The 22,116-nt window shown below is 34.8% G+C and overlaps 4 protein-coding genes across 4 annotated transcripts; 3 read left to right on the forward strand and 1 right to left on the reverse strand.

Annotated features, from left to right (window-relative positions):
* Window positions 1-1,487: 1,487 nt before the first annotated feature.
* LOC109580863 (uncharacterized) lies at window positions 1,488-2,727 on the reverse strand. The gene is made up of 2 exons (XM_019994421.1): window positions 2,581-2,727; window positions 1,488-2,514 (listed from the first exon to the last, which is right to left on the reverse strand). Exons 1-2 carry the CDS (start codon window positions 2,597-2,599, stop codon window positions 1,952-1,954), a joined length of 582 nt encoding a protein of 193 aa, XP_019849980.1. The 5' UTR covers window positions 2,600-2,727; the 3' UTR covers window positions 1,488-1,951.
* Window positions 2,728-2,864: 137 nt separating this feature from the next.
* Window positions 2,865-6,847, forward strand: LOC105312103 (protein F37C4.5-like). Its single transcript, XM_019994420.1, has 7 exons — window positions 2,865-3,115; window positions 4,145-4,519; window positions 4,645-4,725; window positions 5,167-5,328; window positions 5,540-5,648; window positions 6,133-6,257; window positions 6,560-6,847. Exons 1-7 carry the CDS (start codon window positions 2,939-2,941, stop codon window positions 6,752-6,754), a joined length of 1,224 nt encoding a protein of 407 aa, XP_019849979.1. The 5' UTR covers window positions 2,865-2,938; the 3' UTR covers window positions 6,755-6,847.
* Window positions 6,848-15,594: 8,747 nt separating this feature from the next.
* LOC109580864 (uncharacterized) lies at window positions 15,595-17,829 on the forward strand. Its single transcript, XM_019994422.1, has 4 exons — window positions 15,595-15,737; window positions 15,786-16,124; window positions 16,946-17,726; window positions 17,778-17,829. The coding sequence occupies exons 1-3, from the start codon at window positions 15,689-15,691 to the stop codon at window positions 17,644-17,646; spliced, it is 1,089 nt and encodes a 362-aa protein (XP_019849981.1). The 5' UTR covers window positions 15,595-15,688; the 3' UTR covers window positions 17,647-17,726; window positions 17,778-17,829.
* LOC105312104 (serine/threonine-protein phosphatase 6 regulatory ankyrin repeat subunit B-like) lies at window positions 17,718-21,709 on the forward strand. Its single transcript, XM_019994436.1, has 6 exons — window positions 17,718-17,726; window positions 17,778-17,820; window positions 17,922-18,802; window positions 19,046-19,103; window positions 19,170-20,165; window positions 20,253-21,709. The coding sequence occupies exons 1-6, from the start codon at window positions 17,718-17,720 to the stop codon at window positions 21,707-21,709; spliced, it is 3,444 nt and encodes a 1,147-aa protein (XP_019849995.1).
* Window positions 21,710-22,116: the final 407 nt, after the last annotated feature.

Below are 22,116 nucleotides of genomic sequence, written 5' to 3' on the forward strand. Positions count from 1 at the left end.
TGTATTTGATCCACTACCATTAGGTCTAAAGACCCGGACAACAGGATATAGGTAACGAACTTGGCTTCTTCTTTTTATATTAATACCCAATACAAGACTGGTTATGTTAGTAGATGAGCAATTGAACTGATACTCTTGAAGGACTCTTTGTGTATTGTCACTGGCATAGGTTTCAGGTGGATCTATTCCTATTTTTTCTGCTGTGTAGTTTAGTAATGAAAGCTCCATAAACCTCTTTGTGCATTCATCTGAACTATAGCTAACTGAATAAAAGATTGATTAATATAGTAATGGCAGAAGTATTAACAACAGCTTACTTTTTAGCAGAAAGAAAAGAAGCAATGATCCATACCACATCATAAGCATCATTTTAGACCTTTTGAAACTATGGACACTCTTCCATGAGGCAAAGCTTTTATAATAGTAAATTTAGTAGTTAGAGAATTTTATGGAATGCTTGTGATGATTTGTCATTTTATAGTTGGGTGAGCATAAGTAAAGTCCATAGATGTTATGAAATTCAAAATAATCATTCCATATCACTTGTGGTTTTCGACTGTTTACAGTAGAGATATATTATTGGAGTGAGCCTGAGTGAGCCCCCACATAAAGGACACGAGTTTTGCTCACAGCACTGATGCAAGGAGTACAAAAAATTTTACATTTACTAACTACACTGTAAACTTTAATAATTGCTAATTCAACTTTTCTTGCAAAACAATAATATTTTGACTTTGTAAAATAATATTTTGACAGCCTCATAAATGAGCTCATAAACTTCTCCGTGGCAGCAATTTTAAGTCACGTGGTCAATCCTCCCATGTATATAATTAATTATTATTGGCATTGATAGTGTGAAGTAGTATATTCCTGTATAACAAAAAAGTATACTAATGTAGACAATGCACCGTGATGTACTGTATAGTTTATTATTTTGAGGATAACAAATTTTGCAGATTTTGAAGATTTGCTAAATTAAATTCCTCAAAATAATAAACCCACTATACAGTACATCAAGGCACATTGTCTACATCAGTATACCTTTTTGTTATACAGGAATATATTACTTCACACTATCAATGCCAATAATAATAATAACAATATCAATATCATAGGGTCATTTGCGAAATTAATAACAATATCAATGCCAATAACAATAATAATGTACATGTACATGTACATGTACTGAAAGAGTATACTGATGTAGACAATGTGCTGTGATGTACTGTATAGTGTGTTTATTATTTTGAGGATAACAAATTTTGCGGATTTTTGAAGATTTGCTAAATTAAATTCCTCGAAAATCAATTTAATACTGTAGAAGATGACAGGAAAGTGGCAATTCGCAAAAATTTAATTCCGCGAATATCCGGATACAGGCCATTTGCGAAAATTATTATTCTTGAAATAAACCCACTATACGGTAGCTGGTTACTATGCATTTAAGTGAGTTGGATACTCTCCCTAATATAGCAAGTTGAACGATCAATCTTAGTCCAAGTATCATAGAACAAAAATTCACACAAAATCACTCAGTGAATCATTAATTAATCATACATTATATTGATTTCATTAACACACATGTAATACATATCACAAATTAATGATAACAATGCACACTAACATTATTGTACACGTAAATGTATCACCATTGTCACAATGGCATTAGGCAAAACAAAATTAAGCAAAAAAGATACACACGTTCATAATTATTGTTCAAAGAGCATGAAGACAATTTCTCCAGCTCCCCAGAGCCCAAATCCAACCATTGCACCAACACCTGCTCCTACTGGTCCGCCTAGTGCAGCACCATATATAGCACCAGATGCAACATTTCCAGATGCTCCTACAACTTTCCCTGTCTTCTTATATCCATAGCGCTCCAATCCTGCTTGGGCAACATCTGCTGCTAGTCTAATCCCAGTGCATGCAGCTCCTTTTCCGAGTGATTTCAGTCCTTGCTTGACTCCTTGTGTTGCAATTTTTTTGTTCCTACTTTGAGAACCATTTGTGAAGTTTCCTTTAAGACAATACTTGAAGTACCACAAATTACAGCTTGCTTAGTGCTTTCTCTAGCTACATAACATTGTATAACCTTTGTTTTACCTTTAGCTGCTCCCAAAGCAGTAGTCTTAACGACACTTTTACCTATCACTTTTGCTTCCTCTCTTGCAATCCCTTTTGTAACACATTTTGCTACCTTCCTGTCATTACTTGTCTTTCTGGCACCACCATTATTGGTATCACCTTTATAGTCATTTTTGTCATCAGCATTTTTATTGTCGACACCTTTTTTATCTGCTCTGTCATCAGACATCAATTTTTTAAGAAATTCCACAATTGGCTTTTTCACTTTTTCCATGAGCTCCTTTACTTTTTTGATCCCATATTTCTTTATTTCTTCTATTAATTCACTGTGATTTTCTTTGAAATACTTCTTTATTTCTTTGTAGACTCCTGGACTTAAATGAGATATCTGTTTATCCATGTAGTCCAGAGCAACATTAATCAATACTATTTTTAAAAAACATGATCATACAGCTAGACTATTTGCTAGACTACATGTACAGTGTAGGTTACCTTCTATTACATCTGACATCACTGGATAGATATAGAGATTAAATAGATTAACTGTCCGTTCACTTGATTGACACAGTTTTTAAGTTTTACCCAGCTATCTACATATACATGTATATAAACCTATATTGTTATATATATTGCATTTATATATACCTATATTGACAGCTTACAACATGGGAAATTCCCTGGGAAATTTCCTGGGAAAAGATGACATACCTATATTGACAGCTTACAACATGGGAACATTTTGCTACATAAATTTACAAAAAAAACAATAGAGCAGCCTGAGTAGGATTGACCATCTGTGGATTAACAGTTTGGATTGACATCATGTTTATTCATTGAAAGAGCATTTTGCATGTTACATTTTTTTCCCTTTCCCTCCCTCCCTCTCTCCTTCTACAGGTCAGTGAAGGTTATTCTTCATTCTATTGAGAAGGTTGATGTTACACTGGTTGTCTCTTACGTTGTGAAGAATGCTTCATGGTCACCAATTTATGATATCAGAGTGTTCACTAAAGATAAGACTCTTAAGGTAGACATGCACTATAATCTACATGTACATTAGGTGTACTTAGAAACCTATAGCACATTTTATTTTAGTAGAATTTCATTGTCTCTATTGTACAACTTGTACATGTACATCTCCCAAATATATAAATTATTTAATTCATTATGCAGTGTTGTAGTACCCTAGAGTACGTGCAAAGCGTTAAATTACATTCAAATAATGTTCAGACATTGTGCCTGAACATTGCTTAATTTGATCTGCCATTTTATGAAACAGTTGGACATAGTTTCGTACAGGATTTTGGTATTGTGCTCATGCAGCTTCTTGTCAGTGGATGGTTGAGTTACTCAAAATTGAGCCTAAACTCTAAGATGTCGTACTATAGCACAGGATATTTCGACAAAAATCACAAAAAGAGAATTTCTATTTTTATAATTTTTTGATGCACATATATGCTCTTATGTTGTGTAGAAAATTATAGCTAATTTTGATTGAGTTTGGATTTTTCATAAATTTTTTAAGTTTCTCAACAAGGTTGTGACCAAATTTTATCAAAAAAAGAATTCTCCATTTTTATAATTTATTCTGATTAATCTGATACATGTACATGTTCTTATTGTGTGTCTCAAGTTTGAGCTGACTCTGATCAAATTTGGATTTTTTATTAATTTTTGAAGCTGCTTAAAAGCTATGTACATGTGCATCTACTATTGTAGTGCTTGTCAGATCATGAAGTTCATGCTTTGTGTTTAGCTCACTTAACATGCTTTGTTGGAAACCCTGCAATTGGGCATGAATAATTGGTTATGTTAAAATGCTTAACTAAATGTATATCATTATTTTAAAATTATATTGTTCAGAAAAATGGTAGAACAACGCTGAATTTGGTCAGCAAATGGTTGGAAAATGTCTGATGTCTGACTGTTATTTCTGCATGTAGACTAAAAGGACCCTTACTTTTAAAAGTGTCTTGATATTTTTGAGTAATATACTACAAGTGTGTAATATGTACTGTAGACCTTTTAAATTTTAATTTCTCTCTCATTCCTCTAGACTCATTACTATGGTTTAATAAAGCAGTCCACAGGAGAGGACTGGGATAATGCCAGTATATCCCTCTCAACTGCCCAGCCTGATGTTGGAGGATCACCTCCTTCACTGGGAGTCCATCACATTGGATTTGAGAGAGCACGTTATGTCACAAGGAGCTATAAAAAGAAAGCAGGTTTCAACTTCATTAGCAGTTATGGAGGAGACTCAGCGTCTGATGATGATGAATGGTTTGAGGATGATAGTGACAAAATGATGAATGCTGGGTTTACTGGACTGGAACTTTGTGCTGTGCCTGATATACCTCTTGATGGAGGCTCACCAGTAGCAAAGAGAAAAGCAGCTAAAGCACCTTCTCTTGAGGTTGATGTCTCTAAAGTAAATAACGACACACGCACGCTCATGATTATAAATGTGTAATATAAAGTTGCTCAATATTTATTTATTATTTTAATTATCTTTTTTTAAACAATTGAGTATTAGTCTTTTCTTGTTACTGGTAGGTTGAAACAGGTCAGTTGTACAATGCTTTGTTTTCAATTCCACGTACATCAACCATACCTTCTGATAATACTGAACACAAGGTAATGTACATGTACATCTACTGCTTACAAAACATTTTGAACAATTATGTGTGTCAATTGTTATGAACCATTGTGATGCATGACACACTGAAACCATGACTAGACATTTGAAATTCACTGAGTTAAAAATTGCCAGTTACCATATAGCGGGTATATTTCATCTGGAAAAATGTTCGTTCTGAGCAAGATTAGAAATTTTTGTTTGTTTTATTTTCATTCTGAGCAGCCATTTTGTACACGTGGCATTGAGGAAACATCTTTTTTATTTGGAAAATATTTGTTCCACAAGGAATGAGAATAAAATGAATGAAATTAAACTCTGACGGAATATACCCACTATACAGCACTATAAACTTGTCTACGTTTCACACTCTAAAGTTACATGTATATGTACTTGCTATTTTTACTGCATATTAATAATGTTTTATTCTCTCTCCTAAGGTTACTGTTGGTATTCTTGATATGGCTCCTGATTTCAGTTATGTTGCTGTCCCAAGGCTCTCTCCTTCTTCATTCCTTCAAGCAGCAGTGAAGAACACTTCACCCTATGCTATACTGGCAGGACCGGCCAATGTATTCCTGGATAACAACTTCCTTACTAAAGTAAATAAATTAAATTCAGAATATCTCTAAGCCCTTTTTTTATGTACACGTACATGTACATGTACGTGTATCCTTAAATCCCCTACTATAGATGTATAAACAGTAATATACATGTACATGTATGCATGTATAATTTTTATTCTTAAATTCATTTGATAATGGACTCTCTTTTGTATGTTATTATGTTATTTTAATTTTTGTTTCATTGCAGTCAAACTTGCCAAGCACTTCACCAAATGAAGAGTTCACTATTAGTCTTGGGGTTGACGAAAGCGTTCGAATAACATGTCAACCAATGAACATTGTCCGAGGAACAACAGGTATACATGTACTATATAAACTATGGTTTCTCGGTGAGTATCAGTAATGTAAGACCTGAGCCCTGAGATGTCCTCCCGTGGCGAAGCCGGGGGCAGGCATCGAGGGGCGAAGGTCAACCATTACTGATACTCACCAAGAAACCATGGTTTATATAATATGTGCTATATTTACTGTAAGATTTATGGGATCTACCAGGGATGGATGTACTCAAAGATATATTGATCAAAGATATATAAAGCCAATTTTTTTGTCAAAATGACTAGGAGCTTGACAAATACATGTGTATAAATTAAGTTGTGTAAATATTTTAGCTGATTTTGATCAGAATTAGATTTTATCAATTTTAAAGCCAAGCATGCATGCTTTTAGCTCACTTACATGTAACATGCTTTGTGGGAAACCCTGGAATAGTATTATTGACACAGCAAACTGTTTACATTGTACATGTACATGCATATGCTAATGTATTATTTATTACATTAGGTCGTATAACAAAGAATAATCATTTGTCATACACGTTTGTGTATACCGTGAAGAACACTCAAGCTAACGTTGTCAAAGTGAAGGTCATGGAGCAAGTGCCTTTGAGCTCTGATGAAAAATTAAAAGTTTGTCAATATTACTTTTACTACATGTACATGTACATGTAGTAAAAGTACATGTACATGTACATGAAAGGGTATTATTATCTTCCTTCCCTTCCCCTCTCTCTCTCTCTCTCTTCCTCTCTCTCCCTCCCTCCCTTCCTCCCCCTTTCTCTCTCTCTCTTCCTCTTTCACTCTCCCTCCCTCCCTCCCTCCCTCTCTCTCTCTCTCTCTTCCTCTCTTTCTCTCTTACCTCCCCTCCCCCCTCTCTCTTTCCTTCCTTTTCTCTTTCTCATTTCTCTCACTCTTGGTCCCACTAACTCTAGGTATTGGTTCAGCAACCTGATTTAAAGAAGCAGAAAGTTAAAGTCCCATTCTCTCATGGCTACTCTCTCTTGAATGAAGACAACAACATAGAGTGGCACTGTACACTGCCTCCTGACACATCTACTGACCTTCAGTTAGTGTACACTTTAGATTTCCCTCCTAATGATTTAGTTACCGGATTACCAAACTCCTAAATTAATATAATATGGAAAGTAACACAATTAGTTCAGTACGTGTATGCTGTAGAATTGATTTTATTTTTAGTTGAAATGTGGTTTTAAAATTTTTAACGATTTTAAATTTTTATTCTTTTTAGTGTGACAAAGGTTAATCTATCTTATACAATGTGTATACTTTTCACAGGGGCCATATTATGCACTATACATGTAGTTTCTGAAATCATGCAGCACATACTGTTATTACCGTGGTATACCATACAGGATGACTTATTGGTCAGAGTAATTGATAAGGTTTATATTGGCACTTATCCTTGGGTTTGCTCAGATTGAAGCAAAATGGTAAATCGCAATCATTTGGTGTCGTGGTGAGTATCAATATTGTGAACCCCAAGTTCCTTGTTAGCTGCCCTTGGCTTTATCTAGAGCAAAGATTGGTAATACATTACGTGTATAATATTATAGTATACTGAACAGGTATAATTATTACAGTTTACACTAGTACAACAGTGTTGACCACATTATCATGCAACCCACAATAGCTTGAACAAATAGCAGTGTATAAAAGAGTTGCACTGATTGTCACTCTTGTGTGGACCCCACTGTAGTGATGGATGATAATCTATTTATAATTTTTGGAAGGGTTCATTATAAATGAACCCTGTAGTGTAACAGCTAAACAGTAATGATAAATGTATACAAAAATACCTGACCATGTTAAAGAAATGATGCCATCATTATGTGTACCTCATGGATGGATACTACGTTTTGTCATTATGTAACATTGCCTGTAACTATAATTATTAAAGTATGTCAGAGCAGTTTATCAACACTTTTGAATACTTACATAATCTTGTTTATCCAACAGTCTGTTAATTAAGAAACCTCCTACAAGCTGTAATGTAAACACACACACATACTAGTGCTTGGTAAGTGAATAGTGCTTGAATTTGTACTGATGGGATAGGAATATCATATGTACAAAGTACTTCAAAAGTAAGCAGATGTTCAGTCTATCTGTATCAAGTATCAAATTATAAGTACACTGACTGGTTCAATGAAAAATGCATGTACATGTATTTGTAATAGAGACGTGCTTGTATTACATTTCCTTATTCATAAAAAATGTAATTTTATTATTGTACATGTATTTGAGTTAAATTTTATTAGATATTGTCAAATGACTAAATGATAAGATGGTATGTATTCAATCCTATTAATTATGCTTTCCTCTATTGAGGAATGCCTGGCTGTAAACAGGGAACTTGTGCTGTTTCATTGCATAACATGTAACATGTTGCCCATTATTATAGATGCACTTGTATTTTGAGGGTTCAGGCTATTGAATCCCATCAATGTAAAGTGCAAACATGTCCTAGAATCCAGTATTTGATTCAATTTATGTACATTTTGTGGTTTTCTGTGTGGATTTGGCAATTTTGTGGTTCGAAGCCCAACAATCAGCTACACAAATATATTCTTATATTCTGATACTCAAATCTGTATAATATTTGGTATATTATACAACCTGTTTTAGGAAGGTAATATAGGTTAATGAGAGTCTTGTTATTTTTATTTTGTTGTTGTCAAAATAGCTACAGACTTGAAGGATATTGGTATCAAATGTACTTTTATTCATGGAAATTTATCTTTTGGAAGTCGCATTATGTTTATAATAATAATGTTAGTTATGCATTTGTGTATACAGTAGCACACTAATAATAATCAATGGAACTACCGGATATTAATGCAATATCAGTCAGTGAAACCTTATAGCAAATGCATTATAAGGCCTGTGTTGACTAACTTGATTTATTAGTATTGCTAAGATGCTCCTGCTCCTATTCCTTTTCATTCTGTCTTCAACATCAGCAGAATCTATCAACAGGCAAGAAGAAGGCTATTATATGTATGTCTTGCCATCATCTTCAAGGCAGAGCTCATGTCCTCCTCAAGCAAGAGGAAGCAATAGCACTTGTGGCACACTCTCAATGCTTGTATCAAGACTACCTCCCACTGCTTCTAATATAAGTTTTATATTTTTGGATGGGGTTCACTTGTTGCACGATTATGTTCATTTGAAGGAGATCCCCTTGGTGAGACTAAAGTCAATCAGTCCCTCAATGCAGCCTGTACTTGTGTGTACTGGTGATAGTTCAGGATTTGATGTGGTCGGTTCAAGAAGGTTAGAAATATCTGGGATTGCTGTCACTAATTGCACGAGTCCTTTTGGGCTATATGACATTGCTCACGTCTCTATTATAAATGCTGTAATGCATGATAACAAAGGTATAGCTGTGTTTATTGCAGATACAGTACAAATTGTGATTGAGAACACTAAATTTATTAGAAATGGTCTCATTTCTAATGAGAGCTGTGGACACATGGTTATTTCTTCACACCAATCTGCAATTTACTGTTCCATAAGGAATACAATTTTCACCAGAGGGATTGGCTATTACAGTGGACTTACACTTGTCGCTGAAGACTCTTACAATGTCTCTATCCTCATTCACAACACTACCTCTACTAACAACACATCAGTTGGCAGCAGAGGTTCTGCTAACATCAATATCTATGTAATAAATAGCATCATTAATGAAATACAATTCTTTCAAGTGTCTAGCACCAATGGTACATCAGTGCAGGATTTTGATAGTCAAGGAGGTGGTCTATATCTATCTCTGAATAGGCTGACTTGTACACCTGAGAGTAAGATCACTATCAATAATTCATTTTTTGCCCACAATTATGCTAGGACTGGGAGCGGTGCATTCTTGTACTTTGGTGGTACTATTAATTGTAAATTCCTCATTGAGAATTCGTCATTCATCAATAATGGCCACTACATTATGTTTAATGACAAATTGCAAGTATGTACAGAAGGAGGTGGCCTTGAAATTGATGATTATGCGAATACAACTAATAACAGTGTCATTATTGAAAATTCAAAGTTTATAAGTAATGGGGCACTAATTGGAGGTGCCTTTCAACAGGCAACTGCTGTAAACACTAAACTGACTATCATTAATTCCACATTTGAGGGTAATGTTGGATTTGTTGGGTCAGCTATTGTGGGTAATTTCCAGTCAGACCCAAGCATACACAGTAATACTGAACTCATTGACGTCCTTGTTATCGGGAATACAAGATACTCAGTTGATGTCATGAAAGTCTTTATGGGATCTAGTTTCTCTTACAATAATCACATTAGGCACTTCAATGAGATTAATGCTGCAGTTATATTATCGTCAGATCGACATCCATTCACTGTCAATGCTACTAATATTGTCATTCGTGACAATTATAATATCAGTGGCATAGCGTTACGAGGATGCAATATAAGATTTAAAGGAAAACAGAATGCTTTTATCAATAACAGCTCTCCTGAAATTGGTGGGGGTCTTGTAATTTTAACAACTAATATTTATTTTGAAGTAAATGACGGGAACTATTTGACTTTTATTAATAACACTGCCCAGTATGGAGGGGCCCTGTACATAGCTGATATAGGACTGGATGATTATGATATCTCATATATTGACTCTTCCTATCATTATGCTGATGGTTACTATCAGTGCTCCTTCAATACCGACCAGAAGTATAACCAGAAACATGATAGTTCTAATCAACTGGTGAAATTTATAAACAATACTGCTAGCATCGCTGGTAATGATGCATACGGTGGCATGTACAGGGTCTGTAATATTGTACCTAATGCTGATAAAACACTCTCACAACAGCTTAGCTGTCCCATGACTAGATACTGGTCTCTGACTAGTAATCGCTCAATTTCATCTCTACCATTTGCAGTGTGTGCATGCAATGAGAGTATTGTGGATTGTAACATTAGGCACTTAAATAAAAGCCTTTATCCAGGACAGTCATTTAACCTTTCATTGGTAACAGTTGGTTCATGTGAAGGTATAAGTCCTGGCCCCATTGTCAGTTACATTAGTGGAGGGAATTTGAGCACTTCTGTTAGTGATCAAATGACATCAACTAGTTGCAAGAATCTAACATACTTTGTTACATCAAAGAAGGACATTGCTTACATGACAGTGAGTGCTGCTAGGAGTCAATATGAATATGCTGATCTATCCGTGTACATTGATTTTAAAAGTTGTCCTGTTGGATTTGAGCAGTCAAATGATAATGGAACTTGTGTCTGTAGCAAAACAATTCGAAACAAAGTCACTTGTGACATTAACAATGAGGAGTATCCATTTACTAGAGCTGGTGCTAACTGGATTGCATATGATGAGACACACAACTGCTTTGTAGCTCAGGAGGGCTGCCCATTTGACTATTGCAGAACCGACACTGTTTCCTTCAGTGCTACAGATCCTAGTACACAGTGTGCTCTCAATCGTACTGGTAGATTATGTGGGAAATGTCAACCTGGTCTTAGTGTTGTGCTTGGTGGTTCCAATGCCTGCCAACATTGCACTAACATGTACCTATTATTGTTGCTGCCGGTATTTTTAATTTTGGGTATACTTTTTATCGGAGCACTCATATTCTTTGATCTCACTGTTGCATCAGGTAGGATCAATGGGCTCCTCCTTTACATTAATACCGTTAAAATGAACGAATCAGTTTTCTTCCCTTTAAATGGCAATCCAGTACTAAAACAATTCATTGCTTGGCTCAATTTAGATCTTGGAATTGACTTGTGTTTTTATAATGGACTAGATGCTTATTGGCAAACATGGCTCCAATTTGCATTTCCTTTCTATCTCTGGATTTTATCAATTGGAATGATCATCAGTTCTCGTCATTCAATCAGGTTATCCCGTCTCTTTGGACGCAATGCAGTACCAGTACTTGCAACCCTTTTGCTAATATCATACAGTAAGATACTATCTGCTATAAAAGATGTGTTTATGTATGAGACATTATCTTGCTATGACAATGAGTTGCAGGTTGCGACCAAGTGGTCTGTCTGGAGCCTTGATGCAACCATCAATTACTTCAGCATGAAGCGTATCCCTATCATCATTTTCTCAGCTCTATTGTTGCTGGCAGCCTTGCTCTATACTTCATTCCTCACATCCATGCAATGGCTGCAGCAATATAGCTACAAGTATTGCTGTCGTGGAAAGAGAGATCCATTATTTCGACTTAAGCCATTCATTGATGCATATTGTGGGCCCTACAAGGATAAATATCGTTACTGGACTGGGTTGCTTCTCTTGACAAGGCTCCTCCTTACAAGCACTTTCTGGTTTACTTCTAGCATTGATAGAGCTAACAGCATTGTACTGATAGTAGCAGTGTTGTTATTGCTCTCACTAGCAGTTACCACTAATGGAATGTACACTAGGAGATACCTCAATGCACTTGAGATTGGATTCATTGTCAATATAGGATTAATATCTCTTGGTAGCCTTGCAACTAACAATAGGACGACAATCTCTATTCTATCAAACATTTCAATTGCTGTTGCTGCTCTGGTGCTTACTGTGATGATGGGAATAGTCATCATAAAGAAGCCTCTATTGTGGATGAAGCGCAAGAAACATATTAAATCATCTGATACAGTTCCTTTACTTGATGGTGTTGGCTACTCTGATGATGGTAGCCCTCCAGGATCACCTGCTAATCTCATAAGAAGGAGAGAAAGTCTTATATTTGACATTGATATGGCTAATTTACCTGAATATTGATAAAAATAAATTACCATTTTTTTCACTTGTCCTTTGCTATTAATTTGATCTATGTCACAAATAGGCCTTGTGAAATTATGCTTTTATTTTTGCCTATTATTCTATTCTCAGATTCTTCTATGTATTGCCCATTATTCTTTTCAAACATGCCTATTATTCTACTATTATTTATTAATATAAAGTAATTAATAATAACAAAAATATTGCAATCATGATTAATTGTGATGGCATAATTAATCATACTAATAATTATAGTCTATAGTTTTATAGTCTATGACTATACTTTATCAATTTATAATTTTTTTAAAAAGTTCTCATAAATACTGGCTATTATTCTGGAATTATTCTTGATTCTATGAATTCCCTATTATTCTCAAAATTATGCTAGCATAATTTCACACCGGGGCCTAGTCACAAACTATAATAGTCCATCTCATCTCATTTTGTTGCTTTAAATTTTGACATGCTAACTTTTGTTGTAAAAATACACATACTAGTGTATTCCACTTCTTTTTACTATATCTATTGTGGTTTAAGAAGTTGTAACTTTTTTATAGCTTTGATAACCTTTGCAGAAAGAACAGTAATTGCTCAAATTTGACCCCCCAGCTTAACCACCAGTGCTGTTAACAAGACATTGACTTAAAAGTGTCATCAAGAGTAGACTACATACTTTGACCAGAATTAATGATTATGATGTGATTATTTGTGCTTTGACCAGAGAGTCATATTTTGCAATATTGTACTAATAGAACAATTTTTAATGCATGCAGAATTAAATTTTGCTGGTGTAGGTGTGAACTGGTGATACAGTATTACTTATAATGCTTTGTGGAATTAAATTGTGCACTTTTATGATGAGCAGCAAGCAGCAAAATTAAATTCCATTTCCAGCTATATGGCATAAAAATGCTTGGTATCATTTGTGTACATAGATAGATAGGTAGCATACTGCCCATGACATAAATCAAGAATCAACTGCATTAAGAGTACATCCCTGTATGTCATCTTGATAGTATAAATCCTATAAGTCAGCTCAAACTTTGTACACGGCATAAGTAGCTACATGTATATGCAACAGAAAATGTAATAAAAAATGATAATTCTCTCCTTTTCATTTTTAGCAAAATTTGGCCAAAAGCCGTGTTCTATACAGGGTAAAAATTTGTAAAATATCCAAATTTGATCAGAACAGAATGGTACTTTGAAATCATGAGAAACTCCTTGGAGCAGTCAATGGTGATGTTGTTCTTCTCTTCATTTAGCTTGTCAGAATGGTCACTATAGGATGGTACTGTATCTCTCTGAGGTGTATCCAGCTAATGTTTATTGTCAATAATAATGAGGAAGGATTGCTTCATGGAGCTGCTGAGAGTGGTAATAAGGATCTAATTGAATTCCTAGTGGAATCACATGGTCTTGATCCAGAGTCACAGGATAAGCTGGAGTGACATGTCTGCACATAATAGCAAAGCAAGGAGATATAAAGTATCTTGTACCTTGTGTTAGGAATAATCCAACTCCTAAGAATGAAGTTGGTCGGTCTCCACTTCATTATGCTGGCAGACATTATGAGATGTCAGTGTATGTCCTTAAATCTTTTAATATTCATTTTAAAAATACCAGAGAGGCCTTAGGTATTATACATGTACATGTATGCTGTATGTATGTACTCACTTTGTTACGTAGATTTTTATTATAATCTGCAATGTGCATCCACTATAGTACTACATTTATGAGCAACTGGCATTTGACTTCAAAATTGTTATGAAACATTGATTCTAGCATCTTGTTAATCATAGCTTTCGATATAGACACACTGCAGTGACTGTACATTATGCGTACATGTATTTACTACATTTACTTTTACTGTTTCTTATTCCATTTACATTATAGAGATATCAGTGAAGTGTTAATGGAAAGATGTCTTTATACTGGTACATGTAACACATGATCTTGTCATTAGAACATCAGGAGAAGTATTTATTAATTAATTAATATATTTATTATTATTAGTAGAGCTCTTATTTTTGTCTCTGTTTTCAAGACATGTTGTGGCTGGAGTTTTCCATTTGTAATTTATTCTCTTTGATATTAACAAAGTAAACAAACCAACAGAATTATGATAATAGAAAGGTTTATTAATTGCTGCACGTGTAGTATATGTCATGGAGTATGTCATAGACTTTTATAGCCAAAGTATATAGGAATAGTATAGGACTAGTATAAGGATGGAGTTGAGGTTGTAAGGAGCATGCATGTAGTAAAATTCAATTTGTCAATCAAGTAAGCTGAATGGTTTGGAACATAGTCTGTGGTAAGGAAGGACTTTATTATTCTGATAGCCTGGCTTCTGACTGCTATACAAGGGTCAGCTGTGTGTATATGCATACACTCTGGTACATGTATATGCACTGCAGTTGCGGAGTAAACAACATGTCTATGGTATCAACTGTATAGCAGACTTGATGCTGATAATATTATTAAGCATGGCCTCTTTAAAGCCTGGTTTCCATATAGCCATACAACAGCCTTACAAAACTGTTGCAACAATCATGGACAACAATTGTATGCTAGCCACAGAATCCATACAACAAAGAGAAGGAGGAGAAGGGGAACTATCAGAAGCAGTACTAGAAGAACTCATTAGTCATTATGCTGCTGAGAGAAAGAAAAGAACTGAACTATTTGTACAATCATTGATCAAGAAAAGAAATATGCATGTCATTATGATTATACTGCAAATTATTATCAGGCTTATAATGCAGTCAACATGGTCAAGTTATGAGATGATCAAGATTGCATTTGATATTGATTTGAGCATTTTTGTTGCTATGAGTGCTTCCATGCATGCTGTAATAGATTATGTTGCACACCAAAATAATGTTATAATTATACAAATCACAGAATGTCATATATTCAGCTTAAGACAGATAATAATAAATATTGTTAATATTAATTGTATGTTAAAGACATAAAACAGATAGTTTATTGTTATAGTAGCTCTCTTGTTCAGCTACAAAAATATTGTTCTTGTAATGCTACACTCACAGAAGATGCTCCAGTCATCATAATTGCTGGATATATTACTAGCAAATACAAGTACTGAATTGGTTGCATCTACTGCTTCAGTTGGCCTCTGCATCATGCACTATCTAAACAGGAGCTTACTGCACTGCTACTGCAGTGTGTACAGTGTTTTTAATAACATGAAAAATAAACCGGAAGTCAAGGAGTATTTTTTGTGGCTGCCTAGCCTGGGCTGGCATCCAAACTAAGGGAAATGTCAACCAAACCAGAGGAGTTGAAACGAGCCTTTGACAGAGACCTTAGTGAGTAGATATTCATAGTAATTGTTTTATTAGTAATATTAATAATAGATATTACTGATTTTCGACTGGTATGGGAAAAAGCTGGTGTTCTTTCAGGACGCTGGGACTCTATTGGTATTCTGTTAGGAATCAGCTACAACAAGTTATATGAGATTGAAGCAGGGGGCAAGCCACCAAAGACTTGTCTACAGAAAGTATTTGATTGCTGGTTAAAGAAGGACTATGACTATAAGAGTCATGGTGTCCCCACATTAAGAATGCTGTGTAACTCCATTAAAAGTAATAGTGGAGGAGCTGACCCAGCTCTAGCTGATGAAATAGCAAAAGAACTTATTACTAGTAGTGGAGAGGCTACCACATCACCAGTTCATACTTCATCTTCAAAAGGTAAATACCGGTGTACAATACATCATACCATACCTTCAAGGTCTCATATTACTGATAGAGACCAAGAAGGTATGGTATATATGATATATTCTACACTTACTGTAAGATCAAATTGCACAAGGCCCACCATTGAGCATTTAACCATTGGTAGCAACAATCGATGGAGTAAATTTGACTAAAAGAGAAGTCTGTTGTAGCCATTAGAGTGTCTTTTGCTACTTGCGAGAAAACTGGCCACTAGAAAGAGGAATAAAGGCCCAAACTGAAAGCCGGGCAGCTCTGAGCAGCTCAGCAAAAATAAAAAGCCATGTGGCACCATAGGTTTTACGGGGGTGTACATCAAGGGCGGGGTGTATGTGTATTATATATCATACTGGTACTAGACAGGTTTACAGTGCTTTGTAGTGATCCTGCAAGCTAGTTAATCACGTGACTCTCACCATATTAGTAATGCATGTCACATGAGCAGGAATCAGATCAAGCAACCTGCAAAGCTCTGTATTATACAAAATTATAGACCTGAGGTGGGGCTATATTACATCCAAGGACACCCACCAAAGGTCTATATTTTTTGTATATAGACCAGTTCTACTATGACATGTATATAAGATTATTTCATAATATTGGCAGCATTTCTGAATGACAGGTTTATATTTAAAAATATAAACCGACCACATCAAAGGATGATGTCATAATTATGATATATATGATCCGATATCAATATCTATGGTGTATATGTGTAATATACCACCCGGCAGTGCCTTTGATCTTACAGTAACTATGATATGATAATCAATAAACATTTTTATTTATTATTTCAGAAGCTACTCCAACTGTTGAGCTACCAGTTTCAACTTCATCTCAATCTGAGTCTTCAGTCGTTTACATTAAGAAGAAATCAATTGAATACTTACCGGAAAACCTAAAACTAATGATTGGAGATCTACAAGAAGTTTACCTTGATAATATGCGTTTTACTAAGGAGTCATTTCTTTCCATTGATGTCTTAGAAGTTATCGATTTCATTCAAGATTATATTGCACTTTTACTCAGCCCATGTTTTCGTAAAACCCAAATGATTGAGTCAATTGAAGACGAGTTTGACCATGTTAAAACGATGAATCAGCTGTTCAAAAAATTAAGAAAATACGTCTCGTGGTTCAATTTTGAACTTGTTGTCAAGTTAGTCAATACTTTCATTACTGATGGGAGAGATTTACAGAGGAAGTGGTCTGCATATCGAGATAAATTAAAAGATTATTTTAAAAATAACAATACTCAAGCAGTTCAAATTGCAGACTCAATTGAGTTTGGTCTTTCTGATGTTCCAGGCACTAAAGTAATGATTGCTAAGGTTGCCAGAGATGACTACACATTAAATGATTTATATTTCTTTCACAAGCTAATTGCCAATGCACTTGAAGTTCCAGAATATAATTTCTATTTTTGTACGATTCAAAACGGCTGCATGCAATTAAATTATTCCATTCCTGATTTTTTTATTCTGTTCTTTTTCCATTAACCAATCAACAGTGCCATTTATTGGCTGAGATCGGAATCACAAAAATAACTTGTCATGAATATGTACAAGAAATGAAGCAGGTATGTTAATAATTAACTAGAAATAATTAATATCTTCTTTTATGATTATAGTTGCCAGAAAATGAATTGAAGAAGCTTCATGATTCTCCTATTGGTAATTAGATCTATCATTATTATTAAATTTATTTATGATGTATTATATAGATATTTATAATCCTCTCTGGTATGAGAATACCAGCACTCCATTGAATGAAGCATGTTGGAGAGGATTAAAAAATGAAGTACAACGATTGACTGACAAGACTGGCCTTGAAGAAAGAGGAAAAAATGGATGGAGTCCACCATTAGCTGCTTCTTATGGTGGCCACATTGATGTTCTCTGTCTCCTCATTGATGTTTATCATTGCGATCCTTTAGAAGGTGATGATGATGGCGTTATTAGTTTACACATGGCCTCATATAAAGGCCATCTCAATATTGTGCAGTATCTAATAAATGAATGTCACGTTGATTCAGACATAGCAGATAGCTCTGGTAACACGGGATTGCTTTACTCAGCACTGGGTGGTCATGTCAACCTCGTGATTATGTTTATAAAAAAGAAGTGTAATGCATCTCAGGTCAATAAAGAAGGATCAACTTTATCATTATTAGCATGTAAGAGTGGACAGGTAGCATTAGTTGATCAGCTTAAGCAGTTTGGTATTTTCTCGGAAGATGACATAGATTTTAACAGATGTGGAATAATACATTATTGTGCTATGAGTGATAGTGTAGAGCTTCTAGAGCATCTTTATGATAATTATAAAAGTGAATTATTTCAAAAAAGAGATCGTTTTGGTGCAACACCACTTCATATAGCATGCCAGTATGCTTCATCAGGTTTCATTATGAAAATGGTTCATATTTTTGGGTTTAAAGTATTACTAGAAGCTGATTATAGTGGTCGCTCTTCTCTTCATTACTTATGCAGTGGGTTGGTTGTTAAATACTGCATTACAGAAGTGTATAATAAACTCACTGCACCTTGTGATATAGCTTTACTTAGGCAATTTCCTACATTTGATGTGCTGGCCAAGAGTTTCTGGCATAAATATATATCAATAAATATAAATGTTACTAAACAGCATAAAAGAGTGAGCCTTTTGTCCACACTCCTCAAGAGGACAAGCATTATTAATAATTTTAATATAAATTCTCTTACTGCTACTGGTCAATCATTGGTTCATCTAGCATGTACTAGCGGTAGTATATTATTAGTGAAGGTATTAGAGGAGTATGGTATTAATACAAGTTCATTAGATTACGAAGGTCAGTCTGCAGTACATTATGCTGCTTTATCAGGTTCACCTACTCTACTCAGTTATACTGTATCTCAGTATAGCTTGAATGCCAGTCAACCAGACTACAAAGGTGTAGTACCATTAGCATTAGCTTGTATGTCAGGTAGTATTAATGCAGTAGAATATATTATCAATACTACTCACATTGATATTAATATAGCCTGTAATGAGGGTAGAACACCTCTTCATTATTCATGTTGTCATGGTAATGTTGATCTCAGTCAATATCTCATCGAAGTACAAGACAGTGACATTAACATAGCAGATATAAATGAATGGAATGCATTGACTCATAGTGCTATGAGTGGTAACAGGAAACTAGTCCAATACCTCATTAATAATCATCAATTGCTTCTCACATCATTTGCATTACTTCAAGCAGTACGTAGTACTAAACTATCATTAACAAAATTATTAGTTAATGAATATAAACTAGATCCTCAAGTTAAAGATGTTGATGGTTTGCAAGCAGTTCATATTGCAGCTGAAGTTGGTGCTATTGATGTCTTAGAGTATTTAGTAAAAGATTGTAGATGTGATTTGGATAGAGTAGGTGGAACAGACAACAGTAATGTTTTTCATTTTTCTACATGGAATGGTCAATTTTCATTTATTAAATTTTTTATCAAAAATTATCCAAAATATACTAATCTATTACATTCTACTGATGATAAAGATGCTCTACCAGTTCATTATGCCTGTGCTAGTGGTGTAATACAACTAGTGACATTTTTGATTGATGTAATGAAATGTGATGTCACTACTGAAGATAAGAATGGCTTCACTTGTGTAACTATAGCATGTACCTCTGGTAATCTTGATCTTTTAAAATTATTAATAAAACAATACAACCTTAATCCTAGAGTATTCAGCAGAGAATCATCACTAGATATTGCAGTGCTGCATGGCCATGTTTATATACTAGAATGGCTCAGACAAGAGTATCATATCAATGTAGTCTCATTTAAGAATAATGTTTTACCTTTTTGGGCTGCACAGTATAACAGTATGTATTGTTTAAAGCATTTATTAAACAATTATTCTTTTGATATTAATGCCACTGATCCTACTGATGATACTCAATCTACACTCCTTCACATAGCATGTCAGGAAGGACATGTTGCTATAGTTTTCTACCTCACTAGTCTTCCTCAGTGTGACGTATCAGCTAAAACTTCAAATGGATCAACATTTCTTCATTTATCATGTAAAAGCCATTCTCTTCCTATACTCAAACATCTAGTGGAGGAGCATCAGTTGGATCTCACTATTAAAGATTACAATGGAATGGCTCCAGTTCATGTAGCCTGTGAAAAAGGATCATTGAGTATAGTCAAGTACATTATAGACCATTCACCATTATCTCTTGATATGACTGACTCTTTTGGGCGTACTCCACTACTTATTGCAGCCTTCTTTAAGAAATTTCCCATCATTCGTTACCTAAACAGTAAAAACTGTAACATTTCTATACTTGACAATAAAGGGTTTAACGTAATACACATATCAGCAAAGGGAGGGTCTTTGGATATATTGAGGTTTTTCGTTGATGGTCGTTACTGTAATCCTGATATCACTGATGCTTCTGGTTGTACTCCACTTTATCTCTCAGCTCAAGAGGGTCACTTGGAAATAGTAGAATATCTATTGGATAGTCCAAGCTACAATAAACCACGTGTAGAATTGGTAGACATGCCAGATAGCAATGGTAACACAGCACTTCATGCAGTATGCAGCCAGGGTCATCCTGATATAGTGTCTACTATAGCAGGAGCTTACAATTCTCTTAATATTGACATTTATTCAATTAATGAGAAGAGACAGACTCCATTACACTTAGCAGCAGCTAATGGTCACGTTAATACAGCCGTATCTCTCTTATCAGCCACTACTGGTACTAAAAATTATGAGAAGCTCCTTGGAGCAGTCGATATTGATGGTTGTTCTTCTCTTCATTTAGCTTGTCAAAATGGTCATTATAGGATGACACTGTATCTCTCTGAAGTGTATCCAGCTAATGTTTATAGTGTCAATAATAATGAGGAAGGATTGCTTCATGGAGCTGCTGAGAGTGGTAATAAGGATCTAATTGAATTCCTAGTCGAATCACACAATCTTGATCCAGAGTCACAGGATAAAGATGGAGTGACATGTCTACACATAATAGCAAAGCAAGGAGATAAAGAGATATACCAGTATCTTGTACCTCGTGTTAGGAATAATCCAACTCCTAAGGATAACGCTGGTCGCTCTCCACTTCATTACGCTGGCAGACATTATGAGATGTCAGTGTATCTCATTAAATCTTTTAATATTCATCCTGAAGACAAAGACAGTAATGGATTCAATGGCCTTCATGCTGCCTGTCAAGCTGGTAACATGCGACTGGTATTACATTACTTGAATAAGCTAAACTGCAATCGTTATTTAGAAACATGCGACTCTAGAGGTCTCTTGTATTTTGCGTGTTTGAGCGGTCACTTGGAAATGGTTCGTATTTTAATGGAAAAGTATCAGTTGAAACCAGTTGAAGGAGACATTGATGCAGCCCGGTCAATCAAAGGAGGAGAGTCTATAGTTAAATTGATGCTGAGACACTTTTACTTTACAAAATTAGTAAGAGAAATGATTAAAGAGGCAGAAAGAAGACAAATATCGCCAATAGCTGCTAAACCTCGTCCTTCATTTTTATCTTCTTAAATCTTAAACTATAATACCACATAAAACAGATTGCTTTTTTGTTATTGTCATTGTCGTACTTTATTCTTTTTGTTATTTTTTGTTTGTTTCATTTGTTTTTGTTACAATCATTTCAATTCTTTTGTTTGTATTACCAATTCGCCACATCACACTCATTCTCTGCTACATCTTCACTTCTACACAAACACATTCAATCATTTTCTTTCTTCATTACATTAAGACTATGGCATCAAATCTCTCTCTCATTAACTTTGATACCTTCAAGAATTTTTTTCATTTTCGCAGCAGGGCAATTTTTTTAATTTTTGATGATGTTTTTTATTTACAGTAAAGTAATGCTCAGTATTTATTTTATTATTTTTATTGGTAGTTGTTATACAATATGCATCATTATGATGATTTCCTCT

This window comes from Amphimedon queenslandica, unplaced genomic scaffold, assembly GCF_000090795.2.
Source record: "Amphimedon queenslandica unplaced genomic scaffold, v1.1 AMPQUscaffold_13473, whole genome shotgun sequence".
NCBI classification, from domain to species: Eukaryota; Metazoa; Porifera; class Demospongiae; order Haplosclerida; family Niphatidae; genus Amphimedon; species Amphimedon queenslandica.

Excerpts from the sequence above, each read along its gene's own strand:
- LOC105312104 (XM_019994436.1), top strand. Across the intron at positions 18,803-19,045 it reads TTACTAAACAGCATAAAAGA|TATAGCTTGAATGCCAGTCA; the intron begins GTGAGCCTTTTG and ends ACTGTATCTCAG. Across the intron at positions 19,104-19,169 it reads AGTACCATTAGCATTAGCTT|CCTGTAATGAGGGTAGAACA; the intron begins GTATGTCAGGTA and ends ATATTAATATAG.
- LOC109580864 (XM_019994422.1), top strand. The coding sequence starts at position 15,689 with ATGTCAACCAAACCAGAGGAGTTGAAACGAGCCTTTGACAGAGACCTT. Across the intron at positions 15,738-15,785 it reads AGCCTTTGACAGAGACCTTA|ATATTACTGATTTTCGACTG; the intron begins GTGAGTAGATAT and ends TATTAATAATAG. Across the intron at positions 16,125-16,945 it reads TCATACTTCATCTTCAAAAG|AAGCTACTCCAACTGTTGAG; the intron begins GTAAATACCGGT and ends TTATTATTTCAG.
- LOC105312103 (XM_019994420.1), top strand. The coding sequence starts at position 2,939 with ATGTTACATTTTTTTCCCTTTCCCTCCCTCCCTCTCTCCTTCTACAGG. Across the intron at positions 4,520-4,644 it reads TTGAGGTTGATGTCTCTAAA|GTTGAAACAGGTCAGTTGTA; the intron begins GTAAATAACGAC and ends TGTTACTGGTAG. Across the intron at positions 5,329-5,539 it reads ATAACAACTTCCTTACTAAA|TCAAACTTGCCAAGCACTTC; the intron begins GTAAATAAATTA and ends GTTTCATTGCAG.